At 36.5% G+C, this 14,335-nt stretch overlaps 2 protein-coding genes across 2 annotated transcripts; both read right to left on the bottom strand.

Moving 5' to 3' along the window:
* Window positions 1-1,786: 1,786 nt before the first annotated feature.
* On the bottom strand, window positions 1,787-3,334 carry LOC113326548 (putative NAC domain-containing protein 94). The gene is made up of 3 exons (XM_026574257.1): window positions 3,077-3,334; window positions 2,565-2,956; window positions 1,787-2,468 (listed from the first exon to the last, which is right to left on the bottom strand). The coding sequence occupies exons 1-3, from the start codon at window positions 3,303-3,305 to the stop codon at window positions 1,875-1,877; spliced, it is 1,215 nt and encodes a 404-aa protein (XP_026430042.1). The 5' UTR covers window positions 3,306-3,334; the 3' UTR covers window positions 1,787-1,874.
* Window positions 3,335-5,435: 2,101 nt separating this feature from the next.
* LOC113280955 (bifunctional riboflavin kinase/FMN phosphatase-like) lies at window positions 5,436-8,592 on the bottom strand. The gene is made up of 10 exons (XM_026529567.1): window positions 8,105-8,592; window positions 7,845-8,031; window positions 7,351-7,481; window positions 7,101-7,170; window positions 6,927-6,992; window positions 6,666-6,820; window positions 6,493-6,570; window positions 6,235-6,365; window positions 5,978-6,070; window positions 5,436-5,847 (listed from the first exon to the last, which is right to left on the bottom strand). Exons 1-10 carry the CDS (start codon window positions 8,235-8,237, stop codon window positions 5,704-5,706), a joined length of 1,188 nt encoding a protein of 395 aa, XP_026385352.1. The 5' UTR covers window positions 8,238-8,592; the 3' UTR covers window positions 5,436-5,703.
* Window positions 8,593-14,335: the final 5,743 nt, after the last annotated feature.

The following is a 14,335-nucleotide window of genomic DNA, read 5'->3' on the forward strand; positions in this document are numbered from 1 at the left end:
GGGGTTTTCCCTTCTGAAATACGTCGGACTTCCATTGGTGTTAAATTATTGGGTGGACATGTTATCTTGGATCCTCAGTTTTGTAGAGATATGGTGGTTAAGAGAGCAAATAAGACTATTGCATTTATGGATGCTCTACAGAAACTGAACGATCTTCAGGGGGAGTTGCTTTTGCTGAGGAATTGCTCTGGTGTCTCTACGTTATACTTTGCCATGCGAACTACTAAGCCTGAGTATTTGGATGAGGCACAGGTGGTCTTTGACAATCATCTTAAGCAGTTCCTTAGGTTGTTGGTTACTGGAGATGGGCCAGGTTTTGGTCTTTTACGGCAAAGGTTGGCTACGCTCCCCCTTAAGGATGGAGGGATAGGTGTGTACACTATGGAGGACACGATGCAATACTGCTACTTGGCTTCTTGCTTTCAGACTAGTTCTCAGTAGGGTAACATTTTGAGACATGCTAAGGTGTCCGGTCCTAGACCCAGTTTTGAACATGCCCTTGTCCTCTACAAAAAGTTATGTGGTATTAATGATTCTTCTTTGTGCATTGATGATATTACCCCCACTCTATGAGCTCCTTGGCAATTAAATATTTTGATGTGGTGGAGAAGAATATATCCACCCGTTTTGTTATGTCTGCGCGTGATTCAGCTCTCTGGCAGAGTAATAAAGTCAAACATGCTCAAGATTACTTGTTGGCGATTCCTATTGATGGGCTTAATCAAACAATTGGTGCAAGAAAGTTTCGCGCTGTTTTGTGGTATAAACTTGGGATTCCCTTTTTGAGGATGGAGATTTGTGTTCTAGTTGCGGCAGAGGTATGGACATCTTTGGGGATCATGCCTTGCATTGCAATAAAGGGGTTGGGCTCAAATATAGGCATGATCTTGTCCGTGATACTTATGCGGACATTTTTTATCGAGCGGGTGTTTGAGCCAGGAAGGAAGTGGATTTGGGTCTCCTTGCAGACAATGGTGTAGCCTTACGAACTGCTGATATCTTTGTGTATGGGTGGGATAATGGTCATGATATGTGCTTGGATGTTACGGGTGTCTCCCCTTTCACGGGTGACTAGGAGCGCAATTTTGTTCTTGGTCGGGCAAATTGATAATGCGGTTTTAAAGAAGAAGGCCAAGTACCTTGAGAAGTGTACAAGTCAGAGGCTGGGGTTTGGAGTTCTTGCCTTTACTACCTTGGGCGGGTTAGGGAGCGATACTGTTGAGTTCCTGAAAAGGCTGCGAAATTATATGTCCAGTCATGATGAGAATGTTACTGTTGGAGATTTCCTTTTTCATAGGATAGATATTGTTATCCAAAAAGGGATTGGAGCCCAACTTGTTTCCAGGCTTCCATCCAGTGATTGTAAACTCCTTTTTATTGATGATGATTAATAAAGCCTCTTTTTCAAAAATAAAAAAAATGTCACTATATAAAGACACAATGGCTAACACGTTAAGCATAACTGAAAACAGACTAACAGTTATAACTGAAAATACTAAGAGCACCCATAACACTGGTTATACATTAACACTTCCAACTGAACAATTTAGGTTTCTGGGCAGCGTCATTATAATCAGGATTCGAGATCAGTAATAATTTTGACTAGTTTTTCATTTACATAAAGACACAATGGCCAACACGTTAAGCATAACTGAAAACAGACTGACAGTTATACAGCATGTCAGTGATAACAGCAGACACAGAAATACTAAGAGCACCCATAACACTGGTTATACATTAACACTTCCAATTGAACAATTTAGGTTTCTGGGCAGCGTCATTATAATCATGATTAGTAATAATTTTGACTAGTTTTTCATTTACATTATTCATAGTAATAAAACATAATACACTACCAATATATATACGCAGTATTATATGTAACCATACAAAAGAGCTTGATCAGACGAGATTACAGACCCCAGATCATCCCAAATTCCATAATCTAAGAAGAAAATATCATTTGATCTGGTGCCATGTAAGTTTTGAAAATTACTAATATTATTCGATTGTTGCAAAACTACGGCTGCTTCTTGATGATGATGAGTTATTCGGTCGGTCATCAACTCCCAGGGAAACAAATAACTACTATCTCTTTCGGTTGAATGGATTTGATTATTATTTGTACCGACTTCTCCTCCAGGCCTGGTCTTGTTTATTGTTCTTTCTTGTTGATTATTATTACTATTAACCTGTGCTGATGTCGTTGAATATTCCCCGGAAGTATAATAGTTGAATTTCTGATCAGTGGAGGATGATGACCAGTTTTCAGACTCCATGCTAAATGATTGTTGAGGACTCGAATAAGATTTAGTTGTAGTTGATGAAGAAATATTATTATTTGTAGCAGTACCATTGATCGTTATCTCTTTGTGATATTCATGTGATGTTGGCGGGTACTTGTTCTTATTGGTAATGCTATATGATGCAACAGTTCTCTTGAATACTCTGCAAAGTGTCCAGATCTCCTGCAAAAATCCAGCACGTACAAGAATCAACATATATATAGTATAAATATCAGTGAACAAAGAAGATAACAAAAAGGAATAGCATGGATCACTTACAGCTTCTTGATCATGTGTAGAAGTACTACTACTAATCTTCTTAGAGTTTAGGTGGTGGATGGTAGTGTTCAATTTTGCGGATGAGGACGTGCCAGTAGCGGCTACTACAGGAGGAGGAAGGCGAAATTCATGCATCATCCAATCTGTTTTGGTCCCTTTTCCAGCGCTTCCACGGTAATACACTAATGATTTCTTGAGACCGATGCAGTGTTTGTTGTTGTTATTATTGGTATGAGATGCTCCTGATGATGCAACAGCGGAATATATTGGCTTGTCAATACCAGTTGCCTTCCAGAAACCAGATCCTGTGACCCTATTTGGTCTTACGCTGTTCTTGTACTTTCTTTCTCTTATGCAGAAGAAATATAACTCCTTATCCCCAACTGGACTCACTTCATTTAGTAAACAAAAGAAAACACCACAGATTATGTTAGTTTAAAAATCAATAAAACGGTGGGTGTTGTTTTGTAACTAAGATGATAATCGTTTAAGTGATAGTGCATGCAACTTACTTGGGAGATCCCATGGATCATACTTGTAAATATCAATCTGTTTGATAATCTCAATACTCAAAGGTTTTTTCTCCACTTTTCGCCGAAGATAAAATCCTACGAGTTCTTCGTCAGTAGGATGAAACCTAAACCCTGGTAGCATTACTTCTTCATCATCAGCATTGTTCTTATTATAAATCTGATCCTCAAGTTTATTCTTAGTATTATCGGTATTCATCATCATCATCATAGTTGTCTTCTCAGCCTGATATATTGATATGTGAGTGGCTTGATATTTCTCCGTGTATGTATTTACTTATATATATAAGTCTATTTTCAGGATGAACATTTCTTCATTGAAGACTTCATCGTAGTTTGACTATTGAAAACCGGAAAATAAGAACCTTCTTATGAATAAATATTATGATCTTTACTGTACCAAGGAGTCTCTCATGAAGAATTATAGAGGCAGCTATATTAGTCAAAGTCTTGATGTTTGAATTTCTCGATGCATGGCTAAATTTTAGGACAATATAAACTTTTTCTTGGATTTTCATTTTATTTTTTTGTCAAGAAAAGGAATAATGTAATGACCTTTTCAAGTATTGATGGGTGCATATTTGAATATTAATCTGCTGATGCCACTTGATATACATTTTGACGCATACTTGCAGTTTTGAACACTGACTACTTAAGCCACTAAAGCATTTGCGTGGGCAGGGATCAGTTTGGGCCCTGGGGTTGATCAGCACATGGTCAAGTTCGTTATGTACCTTAACTTCAAGCAAAATTTGGCACCCAAATGAGATTTTTCGGTTTACGTTCGTGGGTTCGAATGATTTTAGATGTTGCGGGCTATGTTCTAAAAGGCGAGCGCCTAGCTCACCTAGGCGCACAGGTCTCCCAAGGGGCAACCAGATAATAAAACACCCTAGGCGAAAAATTGTGAACAATTCTTTATTTTTATTTTTCTTTGGGCGCCTCACCTCGCATAATGCATGATACAACATAGGTTGCCGGAATTCTTAATAATTAAGTATAAAAATGAATGAATGGTTATTTAGGAACCTTGAGTTTGGATATGACAATCTCCCCAGTCCTCCCTACGAATTGGTCTCTCTTGAGTCTTAACTATGCCATAAATCGAATGACCCTAAATGCATTCACGTAGCTAGACTTTCCTCGGAGGCTTAAGTCTCTTGACTCGGTTATTGTCGGAATTATGTCTATCGTATCGACAGTTAATTTGAAATAAATAAAAAAATAAAGGGGGTAATAAAATTGAGATAAAAAAAACCAAACAGTAATTAAATTTTCTTAATAATAAGAAAACCAAATTTACATCGCTGCTGCTAAGGGTTCCAAATTTCCATAAGAGTTACTAATTCACTAGTGATGATTATTTGGTAACCCGGCAACAGTGATGCAAATTTAGATCCTTCACATGCTATTTTACGTAAATTAAAATGCAGATGAAATGCATCACTGACTTAGATGTCTTGTCATATTAAGTGAGATGGATGCTGCCCCTTGATTTGGTTGCTTATAATTAAAAAAGATATAATCCGTGGGATCATCAAGTGTTTGAATTGAAGTCTTTCGGAGAAGGCCAACTTGACTTTTGACTAACTAAGAATTGATGACTCTGACTTCCCCTGCCGGCTGCCACATAGTTGTGGCCTGGGAAGAATTGGTAATACAGAATTACAGATACCGCAAATACTTGTTTTATCCCCCTACATACCCAAAATGCTTGATAGTTGATACCAAAGCTCCCGAGTCCTGTCATGGATTATTTTCTGATTTTTGCCTTGTTCTATCTTAAATAAAATATACGTTAGGTGTTTGCCTGTTCGGATACCAAAAACACAAGATCATAAAAGTCGAATAAAAAATGGTTTGCTTCCGAAGTGAATTTTTTCGTTTTTAATAAAGTTATTATGAAATTGTGTTCTTAAACCTGTAATTTCTTGCTTTCGGGGATAACTACTTGAAGTGTGTTTAAACACCTTATAAGGGCATACTTATGATCCTGTTCCTCCCCGAAGTAACCACAAGTTAGGTGGTAGACTTTGTAGTGTTGTACTAAACCTCAAGCTTAGCTTCCTTTAGACTAGCATCATAATTGGGTCACATTCAGCAGTTCCTGATAAGCATCTTGCAGTGTAGGATGATGGCATGGGAAATTATTACTGCGAGCAATAATCTCATTTAGTTCGAAAAATCAGTATCAAACTTTATGAACTTCACAAACCCCTAACTTTTCACTTAATCTGGGATTTAGGTTTCTAGCCATAGATTATACCAAATTCGACCGTACTAGTTCTAAGCCCCAGTATATACCGAATATGTTGATATAGCTCTGGCTCGAGAATCACTATATTATAAACCTCTGAAAAATCATTCTTTTATGAACTCATAAGTTAGATTGCTTTACGCTATAGATTGGTAATACAATCATTACATTGAGATGTAAATTGAAGATACGAAATTCGAACAAATTCATAGAATCAGAATCTACTAGGTAACAAGTTACCCAATGGCATATGTTTCAGTTCTGTTATTGTTCTTGTATTGAATACTAGTATTCTTGCCAAAATCAAGACCCAAAATAATCGGGAGAGCCTGATTACACGTATAACCCAACTTCATTCTTCCGCGATGTCATCAACAATAGGTTTTTCGGCAAGGAGAGGGCTATTCTTGTGATGCAGAAACATTGTAAGATCTAATGCCTCACTTGCAATTGATATATTTTGTTCAGTTATCTCCAAATGCACCGGTGAGTTTACCTGAAAATAAAGAACACTGTTACTGTAACAGAATAAAGTTTTAGACTAATAAAGAGCTTATCCAATAGTATTATATTGTGATTGAACTCCAGTAATTACAGTAGAGGGTTTTGCTACAATTTTATAGTACCTTGTTACTTGGTTCGCGGATGTAGCCAACAATCAAAATCTGCAGCAGTTGACCAGATATACACTCATCGGGTTCATCAATTAGATGAGGTCGCTACATACAGAAAACCATATGGTCAATTAAAGGGGACATAAACAAGCTCGAAAAGACGAATTAAAAGATGTCTTCCCAGACAAGGCATAATATAATTTTATACAACTGGTAAACAGATGATTACATTTAGAAAGTGAAAAACTAGCCAAGTTTTAGCTACTTACAATTACTCTTTTTGCAGTATTCTGGTGCCATGTAACGCTTATAACGGTCTTGACGATTTGGTTTGAGCTCAATCTTGCCCAACCAAAGTAAACCCCGGAAACTTGATCAGGAAGAGCATCTGGTCCGTCCTCTGTATGTGATCAGACAAAAGATACACACAGCGAATATTTTAGTCACTTAGAAAACTATTATTAACATTGATACACTACACATCCCCGTTTACGAACAATTTTGATAAAAGGGGTTACTAAGCATACCAGTATCTTCACAAAGAGACCCCTTCTGAAGTAGACCTTGCACATACATTGGTTCAATTGGCAATGCATTTCTTACCCCTGCAAAACCATTAACAACAACTGAGATTAGACTTCGTGAAAGAGAGAATTAGCATTTGGCCAACAAAAATACAAGGAACCAATAACAAACTTACAGTCTTCAAATGCTGGGAGACCCCAAAGTTCAGGCTGAAACTCCAAAAGTGAATGTAGTACAGAATCTGCAATGGAATAACGATCTGGTTGAGTTTGAAGAGATGGAACTGCCACTACTTTCATCCCAGCAGCCTTGCCGGCCATAACACCAACCCTATTTGAAGTATTTGAGTTTTTTAAAGTAAGATAAATCAAGCTTCCACTACTTACATTAATTCACAATCTGGGAACAATCAATAAGTCATTCACAGAAGACTCACACAGAATCTTCAATAACAAGACAATTTGCTGCATCTACACCCATTCTTTTTGCTGCCTCCAAAAATCTAATCCAAATTGAGAATGTTAATTAGTCGTGAAAGAAAATGGGGAGCATAATGCTGAACAAGTCATCTCTTGAAACTCTTAATGTTACGCGGAGTGACGGGTCTTACATGTCAGGAGAGGGTTTTCCTGATTTAACCTGATCACTTCCAATAATTACTGAAAATGATTCCTTCCATCCTATATAAAGAGTTTGCAATTGAATAAGACATACTAAATTTTCTTTAAACAACAATTATCAAAGATTCTGCAATATGATGATCACGTTAACCAACTCAAATCCAGAGCAATCCTGAAAATTAGTAAGCATAACAAAAACGAGAAAAATAATGTAAGATTAAGTGCCACTGGAAGCGATACCTTGTTGGTTAAAGACTTTCTTCTGTACATTTTCCGTTCTGGAATTTGATGCAAGTGCGAAAGGAATTCCTTGCTTATGAAGATGTTGGATAAGGCGATTCGCGCCTGGAAGTGCTTGTGCTAATGGCCATCTGATAAAGAAAAGAGGGGGAAAATTTAGATCCCACTAAAATCCAAGTACACTTGATTGGAGGCATGTCATTATGGTACTATCTTTTGTGTTATATCAAGTTTTAACCAGAGTATGATATGCATGTAAGTTAGAGATTAGTTGGAGACTCATGTGTATGTTATGACATCGCTGACACAGCAATATAAGATTAACAAAATCAAATTTGATTTTTGCCAAATGTAATGTCCTAGGTATTGCAATTCCATTTTTGTTCTTGATGGGACCTAAATCGGACTATGGCAGATTAGACTTAAACTCCTCTCCTAAAGTTCTATACAAAGCTTTTAAAATCAAATCAATAGGACAAAAAAAACAAACTTGCCTTTGAATTAAGAGAGCCATGATCTCCTTGGAAAATTCTTCGGGAGTCAATGGAAGGTCATAGTCCTTAACAGTGGCAGCAGTTGATTCACTATGCATCATACCCAATTTATTATCTTCTTTCTCTCTATCCACTTCTTTCCCATATTTCTTCAGGAAATCATTCAAAATACCCTTTGTAGCTTTCTCTATTAACATTCACAATGATTAAAATCAGATCCAAATCAAATAAAAAGAGAGATTATAAAAACAAATAAATACCTGTATTCAAAAGGGTCCCATCCAAATCCATGATAACAGCCAAAACTGGCGGAGTCTCAGCAATGTCATCATACTCCCCATCATATTCCTCATCATCTTCATGTTCACGGTGATGGCAATTACAACAACTCATTTCTGAACCAAGTTCGAACCCAGAGATGTAGCAATAGATTGATAGATAGATGGAGAGAAACTGAGAAGAGAGATGGGTTTTAACACAAGGGTAGAGAGAGAGACGTGAAACAGAAGAGTTAAGAAGTGTAAAATAGGTTTTTGTGGTCAACTTGGAGTAGGATCAGAGAAACTCTTTTTCCAAGAGAGAGATTCCCGCTATTTGGGATGCAACTTAAAACAAAAACGCCGGCCGGCCCAATATGGCATATATATTTGGCAATAGACTAGACGATCGAGTGGAGGATAGAATAAGAACTCAAGTATATGTATTGGAACTTGTATCCTTCTGCCATTAGTTTTACCTAGTAAGTATCCTTCTGCCATTAGTTTTACCTAGTAAGTATATGTATTTTTCATGGAAATCCAGTGGGATTAGGAACAAAACCGATTCTTTCTGCACCGCATTATTTTTAGTGAAATGGACCGTGACTGTGTAAGCATTGGCCATCGGGTTCCCATAAGAATAAAAGCAAAGTATTTTTATCCTAATTTTGAGCATCAAAAAGAATATTCCAAAACATATTGGAATCTAAAAAAATTCTGGTATACCTAGCTTCTCATGAAACTCTGGTTTTCATTCTAAGGCTAACTCTTATGGTGATCAAATTTCAAGGAAAATTTTGAATCTAGGTCGCATTTAAGGTGCTCCTGACTTTTATGGGTGTATTTATTTGAATCAAGCTTTTTGCGCCTAATGGTTTGGCGCAAAGAGTGGAACCGATGGATTACTAATATAGATGTGTTAATCATATTGCTTAGATTCTCTGCGCCCAATCATTGGGCACAAAGTGAGAGTCATTGATCACCAATACTGATTGTTCAGATTCTCTGCTCCCAATGGCCAGGTAGTAGGTACAAAGGTGAAAAAATAGAGCCCAATGATTCAAGTTCAAGCTACTACTTGAACCACAACTTGAATTTGGGGTTTTGACCGCATTTTTCTACTTTAATCTTGAATCTTGAAGTGTCATAAGACTTAGTTAAGATGCGCTTGCGACAAGCTCAAGGGTACTAAAGTACAGTTGATATCCATTGTGCATCTAGTTGTAATTTTCGTTAGACATTAACTTTAACCAGAAGGATTAGAACATGCTCAGCTTAAATGTACCCGAGAGTGGTCATCTCCATGTTTCAAACAAGCTATTTCTGTCCAACCTTGACATCCTTAGATAGAGCAAGATCTTGCTCAGCTTTGCATTGTTTCAGTTTGGGTTAATTTTCGAAATGCTACTTTTTGTCTATGGAATCTGTATGGTCTGCTATTATTGTTGGTAGCCAATTATGATGGATACTCCGACTTTGAACAAGACTAGAATGAGTTATGCCAGGATTTGTATTGAGATTGATACTTTTTCTTTTTTCGTGGGAGCGTTCCATTTTTGGTATATTTTCGTTGAGTTTTCGTGGAAATTTCCTAGTTGTAACGACTGTAAAACTTTTGCTTATGATCTTGTTGCTTGTATAATCACACCAAAAGAAGTTGTTAAGCCTAAGACTCATGTGGTGCAGCAGGTAGTTGGTAAGGACGTTTGACAAGTTAAATCTTTAAAGAGGCATAGAGATCTTGTATATGAGGATTTGTGTTGGTAGAGAAAGATGATAAAAATGATGGTACAGCTATTGACATGACTGATTGAATAGCTCTAATGCGGACGCGACGCGAACGCGAACACGTAAAAATTCTCAAAAAACTAGGACGTGGGCATGTTATGAAACCCTATGATATTCTCCATTAAATTGTACTTATATATTTTCCTTCACACTTCAATTTTCAAAATATCTTACATTTTGGATACCGATTTTTTCTTCTAAAAACCAAACGTTGGCGTATTTGAGGCTAATATTTTAGAGGACATGTTCACTTTACAAAGCTTTACATATCCACAAAAGCGCATTCTGCAATGTATAACTCCACCATATACTACTTTAAAAATCAACCGTCAGAAATCAACGAACTTTCAACCGTTAAGATTAAGATTGGTAGATGATGAGGTTTAGTAATTCGGAATGTGCTCAATTTTAGCGGGTAAATAGAGCTTTGTAAGATGAACATATTCCCAAAATACTAGCTTCAAATACCTATCGTATAAGTTTTATCAAGAAAGTGACTCCTAAAGTGTGAGAGAACATAAATCCAAAAGTGTAAGGGGATTCTCCCTCATAACAAATTAGTGTAAGAATAAGCATAAATACTAATAAAACAATACATGTATTATTAGTGTACATTCGTATTGAAATGGTGTGTGACATATGCATATGATGTCATCGATGTGTCTGAAAACACTGGGGGTACCAAAATACACCACCAACTTTTTCGTAGGCAATCTGTATGGACAAACTCAACACAACTCCGAGAGTAGAAACTCAAACAAGAAAAGTGTCTAGAGTTATCTATCTTTCTATCTCTCTCTCTTGTTATTAGAACGTTTACAGAACTGAATCAATGAACCTAACTACAAATAAAGTTATTGGACGGTACCAAAGACCAATATCCAAGGACCAATCAAGTCTTATCCAACAAACAAGGTTGGACCTAGATACTGCGATTGATCAACGCACAACCTGTGATATTTTAGTTATAAAGATAAAACAATATAATGCGGAAAAAGAAATGACACAGACACCAGAAATTTTGTTAACGAGAAAACTACAAATGCAGAAAAACCTCGTGACCTAGTCCATATTGAACACCAAACTGTATTAAGCCGCTACAGACACTATCCTACTACCAATCAACTTCAGTCTGGAATGTAGTTGAGCCCGAACTTAGTCTCCCAATGATTCAGGTACAGTCGCACTCCTTATGTTTCTTGAATCCCAGCAGGACTCCGCGCAGTTGATTCCCTTATACGGTCTCACACCAACTAATAGTTGCTTCAACTAAATTGAAGACTTTAAACCAAATCTGTCTCCCACAGATTAAGCATATAATTAATTTTCTGATTTACGATCTAAATAGATGATCAGATCAAAGGAAAGATTCAGGTGATGGAAATCGATAGCAACTTGACTAAAGTCTGGCTATCCTAAAAATCCGGACTTATGCAACCCGAAGTGCAGCCTAGATTATTACTCACCTCACAAGTATAAAACTTCTGAAATCAACAAAGTATGAGACGAAAAGACTTTGTTGATTACTATCTATCTTGATTGATGGAGCAAGGCTCAACAAACAATCAAGATCAGGATAATTGAGTTATCAAGATAAAAGATAACTAGACCAGGCTTCACGAATCCCAATGAATTCTTTGTAGTCGCTAAACCCTAAAAGGGTTTCTGGAGAGGACGATTCTAGATACAACTAGGACACACCAAAAAGTAGTGTCGGGATTCAAAGATCCCAGTTATTAAGAGTTTCCCGTATATAGACTTCAAATCCTAGGTTGCTTTAGGTTTAAGCTAAGATAGATTTGGAACCAAACAATCAATATTCACCGTTAGATGAAAGCGTTGAATCTTAATCATATATACTCTGGTTATGTAAACTGTAACCAAACCGTGTATAAAGACTATGTCCAACATGGTTAGCCGAAACTAGCTGATTTGAACTTAACACTCATTTTCATGTTCACTAAGACATTGATCACAATTATGTGATCAAATGAGTCTAGTGTTAATTAGGGAATTGATCAAATGCAAACCACTTCATAGAAATAATTTAATTACACTTGAATCATAATCGACATTTTTTGTAAATGTACAAAGTACAATTACTTGGATCGTTCGTAAATCGGCAGAGTCATACTACGTGAACCGCTTTGCAAACTTATATGCAATGACTGAGTTCCGGAGTTGACATAACTTTGCAGCTCATGTACCGATTTGCAAACTTTGAATTAACTCAAAGTTCCGGATTCGACAGAACTTTTCAAGTTCACGTACCGGTTTGCAAACTTAAGACTTTTTCTACCGGTTCTGGAGTTCACAGAACTTTTTCAGTTCACGTACCGGTTTGGGTACTAAACTGGTTTTAGAGCATAGAGTTGTTTTGGCTCGCATACCGGTTTGATTATTTTAACCCGGGTTCCCTTACCACAGTTCCAAAATGGTTTACATACGAATATGCATACCTATCTGGATCACGAAACAAACAGATTTTCCCATGAAGTACATACGAATATGTAAATCACACAAATCTGAAAGTCGATATATATCTACTCTGTTACGTGTATGAATACACATAATACGGCTTCAGACATATAACCGTTTTCTCAGTTTTAAGACTGATAACACTGTCTTGTATTCCGAATATAGTAGTTCAATATTTCTCTAAATCATTTCGAAACATTCCTGAATAACATCAATGACACATATCATTGTTCCATGCTATTTTCAAATGATAAACTTGAATCATGATTTGGTTCCGAACAATGAATTGTTCTCCACTAAATTTTGATCAAGTATGAACAAATTTTCATTAAGCTTAGTCATTATATTTCGAGAAATTCGTAAACTAAATAAATAGTTCTCGACTCAAAATTCTTGTCTATGCAAACTAGTCTAATTAGTTATGCAACAATCGTCTCAAAGATAGGAAGGTGATAATTTGATAAATATGTGGTTCAGTCTTCACTTACCTTTTGCTGATGAAGTTCTCCAAAAGCTCCGGTTGATGTTCTCCTTCAAACGGTAGAACACAAATGATGACTGATTCGTTTCTCAACTACCTCCATCCTAGACCGAGACATAACTAATTGTAGACTAGAAAATAAGATACGGTTTTGACAACTAAATTTGACAACAAGCTTGATATAGCAACACTTGTGAGTTCGACCGAGCAATGCTCTAACAGTGTATGATGCGGAGATGCGTGCATGCAAGTGTCTGATACGGAGACCTGCCAATTTTAGAAGCGTTCAAGCTACATACCTCCTAATGTAGTGAAAAAAATTGAGATATGAAATTGAGATATATGTTCATACTAATAATATGTTTGATGTGTTGAAAGAGCAAGCTTTTAGTGGTATTCATACGGAGGATGAAGGTATAGTTATTTCAGTAGTTCATCCTAGTGTTCTAAAGGAAATAAGTACTAACATCATATATCCAGGGAGAAAATCAATCGGTACTTCTGAAGGAGCTATATCAAGGTTTTTCCAGAAGAAATCTGGTAATTATGTGATTAAGCAAAGTTTGAGCATCAGAGTTGTGGAGCATAATAAGACCTCACTTTGCTAATTAGTCATGTTTAAAGTTGTTGCTTGGAACATTATCCTCTGAAACATCTTGAAGAAGGTAATCTTGTGAAAAACAATAAGATACATGTAGTTGGTATTCTTGAGACTCATATTAGTCACGATAATATAGATAACTATGTTAATGATATCCAACTGGTAGAATATGGATTGATTGCGATATTGTAGATGATCGAGTAATTATTATGCACTTTTCCTCTCAAACAATCTATGTAGATGTGGTTACTAATATGAATATTAAGTTAATTTCTTTTTTATTTATGGTGATAATGACCTGCATATTAGGAAGACTTTATGAGAGGATATTATGGTTCTTTCTCATATTAATAATAGGCCATGAATGGTTTTTAGAGATTTTAATAATATCTTAATCCTAGAGAGAAGGTTGGAGGAGCTAGCGTCCAGCCTCATCATTATTATAATTTTTCAATTTATTTTGCAATTGACTTATTTATTTAAGCGGGACCACGTTAGTTTTTTCTTTTTTTGACTTGGATATACAAGAGCATGGATAATGGTTATAAAACTGCTTAAATTGATACAGTCCTTGTTAATATGGAGCGCATTGATCAGTTTGATCAATCTAGAGCTGAGGTTCTTCATCCTGGAATTTTCACCCTTCTTTTGGAGAGCCTACTGTCTTTGATTAAATAAAGCATAGTCCTCCTCAATTTAGATTTTAAATTTTCTGACTGAAGAGGAGGATGAAAAGACGAAGGTATCCAAATACACCACAATATTTAAATTATCCACCTATAAGTCCTCTTACCGAAAGTGATTGTCTATGGACAAAGTCGAGACATCCTTTTTGTCTCGGGCATGGTATTATCAGTCTTGAAAAAGGACTTGCTCTTCGTAGCGC

Source organism: Papaver somniferum, chromosome 1 (assembly GCF_003573695.1).
Source record: "Papaver somniferum cultivar HN1 chromosome 1, ASM357369v1, whole genome shotgun sequence".
In the NCBI taxonomy this organism is placed as follows: Eukaryota; Viridiplantae; Streptophyta; class Magnoliopsida; order Ranunculales; family Papaveraceae; genus Papaver; species Papaver somniferum.